General features: G+C 43.6%; 1 protein-coding gene across 1 annotated transcript in view; it reads left to right on the plus strand.

Moving 5' to 3' along the window:
* The window catches only part of SERINC1 (serine incorporator 1), a 30583-nt gene extending 16415 nt beyond the window's left edge, over positions 1–14168 (plus strand). Inside the window, exons 6-10 of the mRNA XM_069726133.1 lie at positions 4382–4551; positions 7684–7774; positions 9790–9931; positions 10325–10552; positions 12919–14168. Of these exons, the coding sequence (XP_069582234.1) occupies positions 4382–4551; positions 7684–7774; positions 9790–9931; positions 10325–10552; positions 12919–13057 (770 nt within the window). The 3' untranslated portion in view covers positions 13058–14168. The remainder of the gene's footprint in view (positions 1–4381; positions 4552–7683; positions 7775–9789; positions 9932–10324; positions 10553–12918) is intronic.
* The last annotated feature ends 419 nt before the right edge of the window (positions 14169–14587 follow it).

Consider the following 14587-nt stretch of genomic DNA (forward strand, 5'->3'; position numbering starts at 1 on the left):
TATTCTCTGGTCTTAAAGGCGCATGACCAGTATTCTCTGGTCTTAAAGGCGCATGACCAGTATTCTCTGGTCTTAAAGGCGCATGACCAGTATTCTCTGGTCTTAAAGGCGCATGACCAGTATTCCCCGGTCTTAAAGGCGCATGGCCAGTATTCCCCGATCTTAAAGGCGCATGACCAGTATTCTCTGTTCTTAAAGGCGCATGACCAGTATTCCCTGGTCTTAAAGGCGTATGACCAGTATTTCCTGGTCTTAAAGGTGCATGACCAGTATTCCCTGGTCTTAAAGGCGCTTGATCAGTCCGAGGAGCCCTCCGCCGCCGACCCCAGCTTTATCCTCTAGTTCCCCTCAGTGGACTTCTTCACTGACCAATCCATGGTTCTCTGACCAAGAGATTGAATCCCTCTGTGTACCCTCTGTGTTTGGAGTGCTCGCAGAACCAATATACATGGTCCCTATCCTACATGGGAGCCGTCGGCTAGCAGGGGCCGCAAGTATTCTAGAAACGTGCAGGCGTCTAGAAACTTACAGGCATCTAGAAAACGGAAGTTTTTCATTTCCTGCTCCCTCACCAATGATTTGATGACAACAAGGCTCTGAATATGGATTGGATATTGCCTGAGCTTGCCAGAGCTTCAGAGACTAAACTCCCTCAAGAGCATTTGCCATTCAATTCGGATAAGCGATTCACTGGACAGAAGCCTCTACGTGGGATGCCATGCCTGGCCTGTTTTTTAAGGGCGACGGGTCCTTTAAAGGGCACCGATCTCCCCACACCATCAACAGACGAGCACACGGAGTGTCGTCTCCATGTTTCCTCTTCTGCATCCAGGCCTAACGCCAGACAACCTGTCCTGTCCACCTGGAGACCTGAACTCTGTGGACATATAGAGGCACCATTTTTGGCGTATGAGCTCCCCCCTCTGCATCACTACTATTTAGTGGATGATGCAAGAAGGCGGACAATTCCTCTCCACTTCCCTGTTAAGAGGTTGATGGATCGAGGGTTCCTAATTTTTATCTCTGCACCGTGAAAAGAGGAGATGGCAAGAGACTATGACCTGCTGGATGCAGCCGCACATTCTGCCATGGGGCAGATTAACCGGGTAGAATCTCCTGTGGTATACCTACCAGTATCCCTACCTGATGGGTCATCAATTAAAAATACCACGGACTGTCAGATGGCAAATCTGGTTCGTTCCGTCTTGCGGCTTCGGGTCCAGCGCTCTATCCTCCCTAGCGGCCGCATGGATTGCTAGAGCAATGGTCTACTGGCTGGAGACCTTAACTACCTTGATTCACACCAGCAACAACTGGCCAATCAAATCCTTTGAGCGGGAGACTGACAAAGGATTGTATAAGGATTGTCCAGCACAGTCTAGATCTAAGGGATCTTGGTTTCAAACAGGGGAACGAAAAGTAAGATCGACCCTGGACCTCAAACTTCTAACAACCTTTGACATGGTCCTCCTTCTTTGGATGGAGTTCCTCCGCTCAGCCATTACTTCAACAGAAAAAAGTGCAGTTTCCGGCATCCATCGACATTCGGGTTGCTTGCCCTCTGCAAAAATTCCTTCGCCTTTCCATTCATCAACAGCATTTTCAAGTCACAACCTTGTCCTTCGGCCTTGCTTCCGCACCCAGAGTGTTCGCTCGGGTCATGGCGGATGTCATGTTTCTCTTGCACTCTAGAGGCGTGCTCGTCCTGCCCTGTTTGGTCTGTCTAGCCGCCCTTCCAGGACTACGCTGAGTCGTCTAGATCTCTTGCGATACCTTCTCTCCTGGGCTGGCAGCTACACTTAGACAAGTTCTCCTCATTTTCAGCCCAGCAGATATCCTTTTTGAGGATGATCCTGCACACTTCTAGAAGGATGGTAATTCTTCCTCGAGACAAGGTCATCGCCCTTCAACAGGGAGCTCGCGCAAGGAGAGTTCTGAGGACTTGATTACTCACCCCCTCATTTCATTCGATTTGCTAAGAGAGTTCTGAGGAAAAATGGTGACGACAATGGAAGCGGTTTCCTTCGCTCCGCTCGTTTTCAGCAAGTCAAACAGACTTTCAGACAATAGTCTCTGAGCTCCTTCTTCATCGAGGGCCTTTCTCCCGGTTCAATGGTTATTAGTAACTACCAATGCCAGTCTTCTTCTCCCCATCATTGTTCTGGAGATCCGAACGGTAGTCTTACAGCAGGTCCACTGCCTTCTGGCGGGTCTCCCTATCCGAATTCAATTGGATAATGCCACGGCGGTGACTTACGTCAGTCATTTAGCAGGTACCCACGGTCAGGCGCCATGACCGAGGTACCTCACTTTCTCTGATGGGCCGAAGTCTATTATTCGGTGATCTCGGCAGTATATATCCCAGAAGTAGAACTCTGAACGGCAAACAAATTCAGCCGTCAGGGTTCTGCCTCAAGTCAGTGGGAACTTCACCCCGAAGTCTTCCATCAGATCTGTCCTTACTGGAGCTCTCCAGTTGTAGGTGGGATGACATCCAGACTGAAGGCCAATGTACTCGAGTTCGTGGTTCGGCCTCGAGATCCAAGAGCCATCGCTCTCCATGCTCTGGTTTTGCCGTGGTACCAGTTTCCATAACTCACCTTCCACTGCTTCCGAAAGCCTTTCGGACGCAGAAAGGGGCCCCAGTGATCTTCAGAGATCCGCACTGACCACGTCCGTTTTTTGTTTGCGGAGCTAGTATCTTCTCGCCTTATCGCAGCACAACTGCAAGTAGGGACTTTCTCACAGGGAGTTTTCACACGTAGTTCTTCCCTATCGCATACCGTTAGATCATTGGGACCTTATTATACCTAGGAGCCTTACAGTAGGCTCCTTTTTCATCCGGGCAGACTTTACTATCAGGTCGGAGCTTCGGAGCTAGCTTCTCTGCTCTTTCAGACTTTTTTCCCTTATTACCTTCGAGGCAAGGTTGTCCTCAGGCCATCTCCATCCCTTGTTACCAAGGTGGTACTGTATTACCACTGTTATGAGGGCATAGTTCTTCCGTCATCTCTTTTGGCTCCAGTCCACAAAATGGAATAAGATCCCCCATATTCTGGACGAAGTGAGTGCTCTGAGTAGGTACGTCTTGAGGACGGCGTCCTTCTGAAGGTTGGACGTTTTATTTGGGCTTCCTGACGGTAGAGGAAGGCTTCCTGACATTTTCAGGAAGGGTTTAGCCATTTCATCGACCATGATAACATGGTGAATTCTTTTCACCATCCAGGAGTCCTTCCGTGCTAGATGTCAGCCTATCTCCCTGTCTATCAAGGGTTCTAGGCACCAGGCGTCAGCAAGGCACACCTGCAAGCTTGCGGATTCGTCCAGTCCGCATGCATTCTTGAAGCACTATAATTCCCACACTTCCACAGATGTGAGTCTGGGCAGGCGGACTCTGCAGGCCGCGGTGGCGCACTTGTAAGTAGCGGTTACACAGGGCCTGATCTATTGTTGTCCCCACCCAGGGACTGCTTTGGGACGTCCCACGGTCTGTGTCCCCCAATGAGGCGAAGGAGAAATAGGGATTTTTGTGTACTCACCGTAAAATCCTTTTCTCCGAGCCATTCATTGGGGGACACAGCTCCCACCCTATTATTAGCTTATGCTTGTTTTTTAGAATATGACATGCTATACGCTCATATATTGTTATTGATCTCCTACTGCTTTTGCACCGAACTGGTTAGCTGAGAGCCAGCAGGAGGGTGTATACTGCAGGGGAGGAGCTAACTTTTTTTGTATCACTTAGTGTCAGCCTCCTATTGGCAGCAGCATACACCCCATGGTCTGTGTCCCCCAATGAATGGCTCGGAGAAAAGGATTTTACGGTGAGTACACAAAAATCCCTATATACAGAGCTTGATGTGGGCGGGGTTAGCTTTCTCAGCTCTGCTTCATTGCAAAATCGAAAAACTCTGATTTTGTCAGAATTGCTGCACTCAGTAATCGTAGGGATACATTGCTGGAATCAGGGTCTATTTGCCTACATCATGCTGCTCTCAGATGAGGTAGCAGGAACCGGGTGACGGATTCCTTTTAACTGAGAGTCCGTCAGCCCGCTAATATGGTTTGTAAGTCTTTTATGTCTTTTTCTGGGCTTCGCTCAGCTGTTTATGGCCACAGACTTCATCAAAGTTGAATGTGCAGGGTAGTTATTTGTAAAAGCAAAACTACAACATTTTTAACAAAACCAATTGCAAAGATGATTTTTAGATGTAAATACTTGTATTTAACTATAAAAAAAATGTTTCCCAAGGTGAACGATGTCTTTTAAGACATAGGTAAATTTCTGCATCACAGTGTAAGTTATACGGAAATAATATCTTTATTATATTGTTAAGCTCCTCACTTTAGCTTGTCTAATCCATATTTCTTTGTTTCCTAGCTCTGCTGTCAGCCACTGGTATTAATTATGCCCTGTCACTGGTGGCAGTCGTGCTGTTCTATGTCTACTACACTCATCCCGATGGCTGCACGGAAAATAAAGCTTTCATCAGTGTCAATTTGCTTCTGTGCATCGGAGCTTCTATAATGTCGGTTTTACCCAAAATCCAGGTATGGCCATATAGGCAGTGATGGTAATGGCATCTCATGATATAGGCAGTGATGGTAATGGCATCTCATGATATAGGCAGTGATGGTAATGGTATCTCATGATATAGGCAGTGATGGTAATGGCATCTCATGATATAGGCAGTGATGGTAATGGCATCTCATGATATAGGCAGTGATGGTAATGGCATCTCATGATATAGGCAGTGATGGTAATGGCATCTCATGATATAGGCAGTGATGGTAATGGCATCTCATGATATAGGCAGTGATGGTAATGGCATCTCATGATATAGGCAGTGATGGTAATGGCATCTCATGATATAGGCAGTGATGGTAATGGCATCTCATGATATAGGCAGTGATGGTAATGGCATCTCATGATATAGGCAGTGATGGTAATGGCATCTCATGATATAGGCAGTGATGGTAATGGCATCTCATGATATAGGCAGTGATGGTAATGGCATCTCATGATATAGGCAGTGATGGTAATGGCATCTCATGATATAGGCAGTGATGGTAATGGCATCTCATGATATAGGCAGTGATGGTAATGGCATCTCATGATATAGGCAGTGATGGTAATGGCATCTCATGATATAGGCAGTGATGGTAATGGCATCTCATGATATAGGCAGTGATGGTAATGGCATCTCATGATATAGGCAGTGATGGTAATGGCATCTCATGATATAGGCAGTGATGGTAATGGCATCTCATGATATAGGCAGTGATGGTAATGGCATCTCATGATATAGGCAGTGATGGTAATGGCATCTCATGATATAGGCAGTGATGGTAATGGCATCTCATGATATAGGCAGTGATGGTAATGGCATCTCATGATATAGGCAGTGATGGTAATGGCATCTCATGTGGGATCATGTTGTGTGTCTATAGTGTTGATCCCTTCACCCACAATTCTCAGTGTTTTTTTAGTTTTTTCCTACCCCTCTTCCCAGAGCCATAACTTCATTATTTTTTTTATCAATATAGCCGTATGAAAGCTTGTTTTTTGGGGAACGAGTTGGACTTTTGAATGCCACCATTCATTCTGCCACATAGTGTACTTCAAAACAGGAAAAAAAAATCCAAGTGCGGTGAAATTGAAAAGTTGAATTCCAGAATGGTTTTGTTTTTTATTTTTCTACTATGTTCAATTTATTGTAAAACTGACCTGGCAACAAGATTTCCCAAGGAAGTACGAGGACGCAGAAAAAAAAAAATTCTTACGCTTTTGTCACCATTTTCTGAGTTTAGTAGCATTCTAATTTTTCAAGATCTGGGGCTGTGTTGACGTTTTCACTGATACCATTTTGGGGTAGATACGATGTTTTGATCTCGTGTTATTGCATTTTATTGTAATGTTGCAGCAACCAAAAAAGTAATTCTGGCGTTTTTATTTCTTTTTTAGCATTACGGCGCTAACAAAACAGGATTCATTTATATTTTGAAGGATGAGACCTTTCTTAACGCGGCGGTATCAAATATGTGTATTTTTTATTTATTTTTTCATTTTTAATGGAGCAAAATTCTTTTACTGTATTTGACATCAGCTTCAGCGCTGCTGTGCATAGCAAACGTCAAGATCTTCTATGAACGCAGGCATTGGGCGGTCGTTCACAGGAGGATTGTGATGACCGGCACGAGGGTCTTCAAGAGACCCCCAGCTGTCATGACAACCCATCGGTGCCCCGCTATCATTTGACTGGCATGCAATGGTCGGATCAATGAAGTGCTGCCTGTCTATGCTGCTGCCTGTAATTGACTTTAACTGGTCAACAGCCACTGGTGAATCTCTTATCCACCAGGTGATGTTAGAGACACTAGATGGCTGATTACATCAGCCATGAAGTGTGGGGAAAAGGTACGGGCTAAGGGTGTGAGCACGCATCAAAGTCAGTGACACAGCCGATGATGTACATGTATGGTCTTGAAGGAGTTAAAGGGAATCTGACAGCTGATTCATATTGCTTGAACTAACTGCAGCATAAATCAGAAACGTCCTCCATCATTTCCGCCACGTATGTGTGAAACACTTTCACTACTATCTTTCTTATATTGGAACATCCATAAGTGGATTTTTCACTAGTTTTATTTCTTAAAAAAGCAGAGAAAATTCACATACATTTCCACAGTCATCAGATAATAGAATGTCAATTCTGCTATAAAGTGCTAAATCTCCAATCTTTAGTAGAAATATTGCCTACAGTGCCTTGAAAAAGTATTCATACCCTGAGAACTTTCCACATTTTTTCGAGTTAGACCCACAAAATTAAATAGATTTTATGTAATATACAAACACAAAGTAGCAACTATTTGTGAAGAGTAAAGAAAGTGATACATGGTTTCTAAATATTATAAAAATATAAATCTGAAAATTGTGACGTCCATTTACAGTATGTTCAGTCCTCCTGAGTCAGCACTTTGTAGGACCACCTTTTGCTGCAATTACTGCAGCAGGTCTTATGGGTACATCTCTACCAGCTTTGCACATCTAGGGAATGACATGTTTGCCCATTCTTCTTTGCCCAAACTAGCTCTTGCTCAGTGAGATTGGATGGAGAACATCAGTGAGCAGCAATTTTCAAGTCTTGCCACAGATTATCAATGGGATTTAGATCTGCACTTTTACTGGGCCATTCACACTCATGAATATGCTCTGATCTAAATTATCCCATTGTAGCTCTGGCAGTATATTTAGAGTTGTTGTCTTGCAACCTGCGCCCAATGTGGGTCTCAAGTCTTTTGCCGCCTCTAACAGGTTTTCCTCCAGGATTGTCCTGTACTCGGCGTCATACATCTTTCCATCAACTCTAACCAGCTTCCCTGTTGAAGAAAAGCATCCCCACAGCATGATGTTGCCACCACCATGTTTGACAGTGGGGTTTGTGTTTTCAGGGTTTTGTGCTGTTAGTTTTCCACCACACATGGCATTTTACATTTAGCCCAAAAATTCCACTTTGGCCTCATCTGACCAGAGCACCTTCTCCCACATGCTACAGTATCACATTGCCCCCTATATGGCATGTGGAAGAAGGCACTGTATATCCTGAGCCTATTTTTCCTGATGATACAGATGAGTTAAATATTTTTGAAAACTTACCAATTTCTCTTCATTTTCTTTTATAGGAATCACAGCCCAGATCTGGTTTGCTGCAATCTTCCGTGATAACCATTTACACCATGTATCTCACTTGGTCTGCAATGACCAATGAGCCTGGTATGTACATGACATGGCACTCTGAGCAATTAAAGGAATAATAAACATAGAAAAAGCAAAAAAAATAAATATCCAAGCGCTTTGTTCCTTTATCTCCTCCATTCATTTGCTTCAATTGTATCTTCATTAAGGTCACGCACAAACAGCTGTATTAAGACTTAAAACATGACTGATAACCTGTGCAGCTCCTGTGTTTGTGCTCTGGAGCTCCTTGTTATAGAAATGCACTAGGTCGGCCCGTAATTCGGACCAGACTAGTGCATGCTATGATTTTGATGTGCGCAGCAGTGTGTTGTGCGTTAACACACAGACAGAATACTGACCAAAAATACGAGCCCTAAATATTAGAAATATTAATGAAATCATCAATTTGCCTCAGGAGATCTGCCATGTCTTGCTCACTGTCTTCTGGCTGTAAGATAATTGGCTGCAGTTAAAGCCTCCATTGGTTGGCATGTTTGGGGAGGGCCAAAAGATAGCGGGTAGGGTTTTAGATAAAGGATGGAGCTAGTGAGCAGGAGATTAATCCCCCATACATTTTAGACTAACGTCTGCCGAGCCCGCTGATATCAATGGATTTAGCCGACGGTCCAATGTATATGAATTCCAAACTGATCGGCACTCCATTGTAGGGATGGTGCACGAGGAGGGTAATTGGTGCATGATCAGAAGTCTCGACGCTCATGGAAAGGTCGGGATGGGCTGAAATGTTCAGTTGGATCAGTACGATGTAATAAAGATATAAGGTTACATCTTCCATGAATTGTCGGGAATTCTCTGATTTCCTAATGTGTATGAAGGCTCCCGACTTCCCACTAGGGCTACTTTCACACTGGCGTTTTTGCAATACGTCGCAATGCGTCGTTTATGGGAAAAAACGCATCCTGCAAAGTTGTTTGTGGGATGCGTTTTTGCCCCATAGATTAACATTAGCGACGCATTGCGACGCATTGACACACGTCGCAACCTTCGTGTGACGGTTGTGCCGTGTTGTGGCGGACCGCCGGGAGCAAAAAACGTTACATGTAACGTTCTTTGCTGCCGACAGACCGCTTTTTCCGACCGCGCATGTGCGGCTGGAACTCCACCCCCACACCTCACAATGGGGCAGCGGATGCGCAGGAAAAATGCATCCGCTGCCTCCGTTGTGCTGCGCATTTCACTGCTAGCGTCGGAATCTCGGCCCGACGCACTGCGACGGGCCGAGTCCGACGCTAGTGTGAAAGTAGCCTAAGATGTGAATGGCTTTAATGATCTGGCTTGTCCGATTTCAGACTTCCTAGCCTGGTCTCCTGCCTTAAATAAAGAACATGGGAGGTCTCAGCAGTGCCAGTTCTTCTGTGTATGGGAGAGTTAGCTTCCAGACAAATGATCCGACTTAACAATTGTTCTGTTGACGGCTATCTAAAATGTATGGGGGGCTTAGCAAGTAGTGAGTAAAATACGTTTATTTCTTTTTTAAAGTAATTACTCATTTTTATGCTTAGGTTTCTTTTAAAGAGAATCAATAAACAGTTTTTTGCCACTTAATCTGAAAGCAATATAAGGTATAGACAGAGAGCCTTATTTTAGTGAAGTGTCCCTTACTGGGCTATTTGCTATTGTTGTGATATAGTCACAGTTTTATCAGCAGGAGATTATCACTATAGGTGTAGTAAACCTGCTGTCTTGTAGTTCTCTATATTTATGAGCTCTATATAACCCTGCCCCCACCACTGATTGGCAGCTGTGTATACTATGCCAATCAGTGGTGTGGGCAGGGTTATGCACAGAGAACTGGTAGATATTCATCCGATAAAACAGTGAATTTACCAAAACTGTAGGAAGTAGTCCAGTAAAGTTTACAATGCTGGAATCGGGCTCTCTGCCCCTACATCTTGCTGCTCTCAGATGGGGCAGCAAAAACCAATAGACAGATTATTATTTTTTTTTTTTTTTAAATATGGTTTAATAAAGATTTCCCAGCACCTACATATGATAAAAAAACGACTGTTTTTTTCTCCTTTGGTTTGTAGATCGGAAATGTAATCCCAGCTTGCTCCGCATCATCGGCTACAATTCCACTACCTCTCCAGGTCAGGTTCAGGTAGTGCAGTGGTGGGACGCGCAAGGAATCGTTGGACTTGTTCTCTTCTTGCTCTGCGTCTTGTACTCAAGGTATTAGCACGTAGTTTTTGGGTCTAGTGCCACATTGTCAAGTTGAACCTACTGCATGGGGCGCAGTACAACATCACAACAGAAATATCTAATAGGCGCTGGAGAATACAAGTCATCTTCTCTCCTATACACAGTCCTGAATGGAAGAGACCCTGGATTCCACGTTCTCCATTGTAGCGTGTGTGACATGCTTGCACAGTTGGGTGCTTCACTTTTCCCTGTATCTATGAGGAGTCTAAGCATATACTTGCACAGAAAGGCATTGAGGACCACGAGTGGCCGTGGGTTGTGCCCCCGGTCTACAGGAATATTTAGTTTATACACACGTTTTCAATATTCTGCATTCGAGATATACTTAGTCACTGAACATTTAGTATGGCTTCTGTTCCGCAGCATCCGGACATCAAGTAACAGCCAGGTGAACAAGCTGACGCTGACCAGTGATGAGTCCACTCTGATAGAAGATGGGAGTAGAAGCGATGGTTCCCAGGGCGAGTCTGATGACGTGCATCGTGCTGTAGACAACGAGCGGGATGGCGTCACTTACAGCTACTCATTCTTTCACTTCATGCTTTTCCTGGCTTCTCTTTACATCATGATGACCCTTACCAATTGGTACAGGTGCGTTTTATCATATTTCCAAATTGAAGTTAATTTAGAATGTGTCTGGAAACCTGCGATCGAAGGCAATGCTCTAAATATTATTCCCTTGCATGTAGCATGGCTGCTCCTTGTCAGCTCTGTCTGCAGTTACTCCTGTCTTCTGAATACAAAACCAATTTCAGATTTGATTTAATGAGACTTGAGTTTAGATTTATAATCCTATGAATACAGAAGGAGCTGGGGCCTGAGCCAGCAGGAAGCTTGGCTGCTGGGATTGACACCAAGTGACACAGAGCAGCCTGCCATGAATTATTGTATTTCACATCATTTCTGCAGGTCATCGTGTTTTTAATATCCTGTTAAGAATAAAGAGAAGCCCCTCGGTTAGAAGCTTACAGGCACGTCTGTGCATTACATGGACAGCCATGATTTCAGTGAGAACCATGTAACGCTTTGTTTTCCCCGCTGGTATTTCAATATTTACAGCCAACATACACAGTGGATGAAAGATGGCTGAACCCACTCATGTTGGTGGGACCTCTCAAGGCTTCCCCGACAGATGTCGTCAGTGAAAAAAATCAGTGGTTGTTTGAGTGCCTGTTTACACAAGCTGACCAAAGCAAATACCGTGCACTATAATGGATCACTCAGTGCACGTAGCCTGACATTTTCCCAGTAGTTCGAGTCCTGCTTACACAGGATGGCGCTCCTCCTCAGGCAATGGTCTTATGTGCTGCACAACATATCGTTGTTCCTGGGAAAACCCCTTTAAGTCTGAAAGTCCAGTTGTTGCTGTACATATTATATACTGTATAAAGTTACTATATATATATATATATATATATATATATATATATATATATATATACAGTGGGGCAAAAAAGTATATTTTTTTTGCATATTATGGTGGAAAATAAGTATTTGGTCAGAAACAAACAATCAAGATTTCTGGCTCTCACAGACCTGTAACTTCTTCTTTAAGAGTCTCCTCTTTCCTCCACTCATTACCTGTAGTAATGGCACCTGTTTAAACTTGTTATCAGTATAAAAAGACACCTGTGCACACCCTCAAACAGTCTGACTCCAAACTCCACTATGGTGAAGACCAAAGAGCTGTCAAAGGACACCAGAAACAAAATTGTAGCCCTGCACCAGGCTGGGAAGACTGAATCTGCAATAGCCAACCAGCTTGGAGTGAAGAAATCAACAGTGGGAGCAATAATTAGAAAATGGAAGACATACAAGACCACTGATAATCTCCCTCGATCTGGGGCTCCACGCAAAATCCCACCCCGTGGGGTCAGAATGATCACAAGAACGGTGAGCAAAAATCCCAGAACCACGCGGGGGGGACCTAGTGAATGAACTGCAGAGAGCTGGGACCAATGTAACAAGGCCTACCATAAGTAACACACTACTCCACCATGGACTCAGATCCTGCAGTGCCAGACGTGTCCCACTGCTTAAGCCAGTACATGTCCGGGCCCGTCTGAAGTTTGCTAGAGAGCATTTGGATGATCCAGAGGAGTTTTGGGAGAATGTCCTATGGTCTGATGAAACCAAACTGGAACTGTTTGGTAGAAACACAACTTGTCGTGTTTGGAGGAAAAAGAATACTGAGTTGCATCCATCAAACACCATACCTACTGTAAAGCATGGTGGTGGAAACATCATGCTTTGGGGCTGTTTCTCTGCAAAGGGGCCAGGACGACTGATCCGGGTACATGAAAGAATGAATGGGGCCATGTATCGTGAGATTTTGAGTGCAAACCTCCTTCCATCAGCAAGGGCATTGAAGATGAAACGTGGCTGGGTCTTTCAACATGACAATGATCCAAAGCACACCGCCAGGGCAACGAAGGAGTGGCTTCGTAAGAAGCATTTCAAGGTCCTGGAGTGGCCTAGCCAGTCTCCAGATCTCAACCCTATAGAAAACCTTTGGAGGGAGTTGAAAGTCCGTGTTGCCAAGCGAAAAGCCAAAAACATCACTGCTCTAGAGGAGATCTGCATGGAGGAATGGGCCAACATACCAACAACAGTGTGTGGCAACCTTGTGAAGACTTACAGAAAACGTTTGACCTCTGTCATTGCCAACAAAGGATATATTACAAAGTATTGAGATGAAATTTTGTTTCTGACCAAATACTTATTTTCCACCATAATATGCAAATAAATTGTTAAAAAAACAGACAATGTGACTTTCTGGATTTTTTTTTCTCAGTTTGTCTCCCATAGTTGAGGTCTACCTATGATGTAAATTACAGACGCCTCTCATCTTTTTAAGTGGTGGAACTTGCACTATTGCTGACTGACTAAATACTTTTTTGCCCCACTGTATATAGTAGAACCATCTACTGACTTTCTTTTCCTTCTTTTGTTCCTAGCCCTGACTCTTCCTATGAGACCATGACGAGCAAATGGCCCTCTGTCTGGGTGAAGATCTCATCAAGCTGGGTGTGCATTGTTCTGTATGTTTGGACACTGGTGGCTCCATTGGTGCTGACCAATCGTGACTTTGACTAGTGAAGTGAATATAGTATGCAGTATGCCACCACGTGCCGGGAGCACTAGGCTTGTATAGTAACATTTGCCAGTTTTGCATGTTGTCTTCCCATTACCTTTGCATGATGCTACAGTTTGCCCTGTAAGATTAGTCGTTAAAGCTACACTCCATAGAATCTGCTCATTCCCTTTTTCACTGCGGTTTTGTTGTAGTGTAACTGTGTGAGATATGGCTTCTGAAGAGATCCATATTTAATAAGAAAACACACACTTGTATTATAATTGTTTGTCACATAAGTCAGTAGTAGACGACGAAGGAGACATTACTGTGCAAGCAGATAGTCACATTTCCTATCTGGCAGTAGGAAAATAACAAGACTACATAAAATTTAAATGCAGATTTGACAACCCCTAAATCGGTATATAGGGCCTAGAGAGTTTCTGGACACCTCTACGTTTAGCCGTTTTTCATCTAGGTATCTCAAGATGGGATAATTGACCACCAATACCCCACAGCATTTGAGACCTAAGAGTCAAGGTGCTTTATTACTACTGTACTTGGATGTGATCTAAAATGTCTCCATAACCCCACGTACGGTGCTTTAGAGTCATCAGAACTGATGACGTTAATTTTAAGAGGTCGGAGCGCTTAGGTCAATGACAAAAAGGTGTACCCTCTTTAATCCATTCATTTCTGAGGAAACTTGCAGTTACCAGTGTTAATGGCTATAGATGTATATTTTGCACAGAACCTACATATGGCCTGACATAGATGGTAGTTCTCCGTTGTTTGTACCTGAAGTTCCAAAGAAAAGAATGTATAACCAGATGAATTCATGGTTGGGCAAGGATGTACTGACAATGAATTGTGTGTAAAGAATGAGCAGTCACTTGTCCAGAGGTCAGTATTGTAAAGTGGGACACCCACTCTCCGATGCTTTTGTGACAATAGATGTATAGTGTAAGTGTGATTTATTTACGTGTTTTTGGTTTTGTATTTTTTCAGGCTTTTTTTTGTGTAAATGGAAACCTAGGTCGTATAATTATGATATTACAATACAATGCCATCAGTTTCTTTCTATTTGTGGAATTATGTGTTGTCTTACTAAATAAAGCAAATACTTCTATTGCAGCACAGGCCTTTTTTACTTGATACAAAATAATAATATTCACTATTTCTGGAATGCCCATATTTTGTAAATCCAAATTGAGAATTTTGATAATGATCAATTTTTTGCAGATAAAGAAGCAGATTAGTGGACAATCAGCTGACAGTCCGATATACAGTCATGGTCAAAAGTATTGACACCCCTGCAATTCTGTCAGATAAAATACTCATTTTCTTCCTGAAAATGATTGCAAACACATTCTTTGGTATTATTATCTTCATTTAATTTGTCTTAAATGAAAAAACACAAAGGAGAATGAAGCAAAACATTGATCATTTCACACAAAACTCCAAAAATGGGCCAGACAAAAGTATTGGCACCCTCAGCCTAATGCTTGGTTGCACAACCTTTAGCCAAAATAACTGCGACCAACCGCTTCCGG

Source organism: Ranitomeya imitator, chromosome 5 (assembly GCF_032444005.1).
Source record: "Ranitomeya imitator isolate aRanImi1 chromosome 5, aRanImi1.pri, whole genome shotgun sequence".
NCBI classification, from domain to species: domain Eukaryota; kingdom Metazoa; phylum Chordata; class Amphibia; order Anura; family Dendrobatidae; genus Ranitomeya; species Ranitomeya imitator.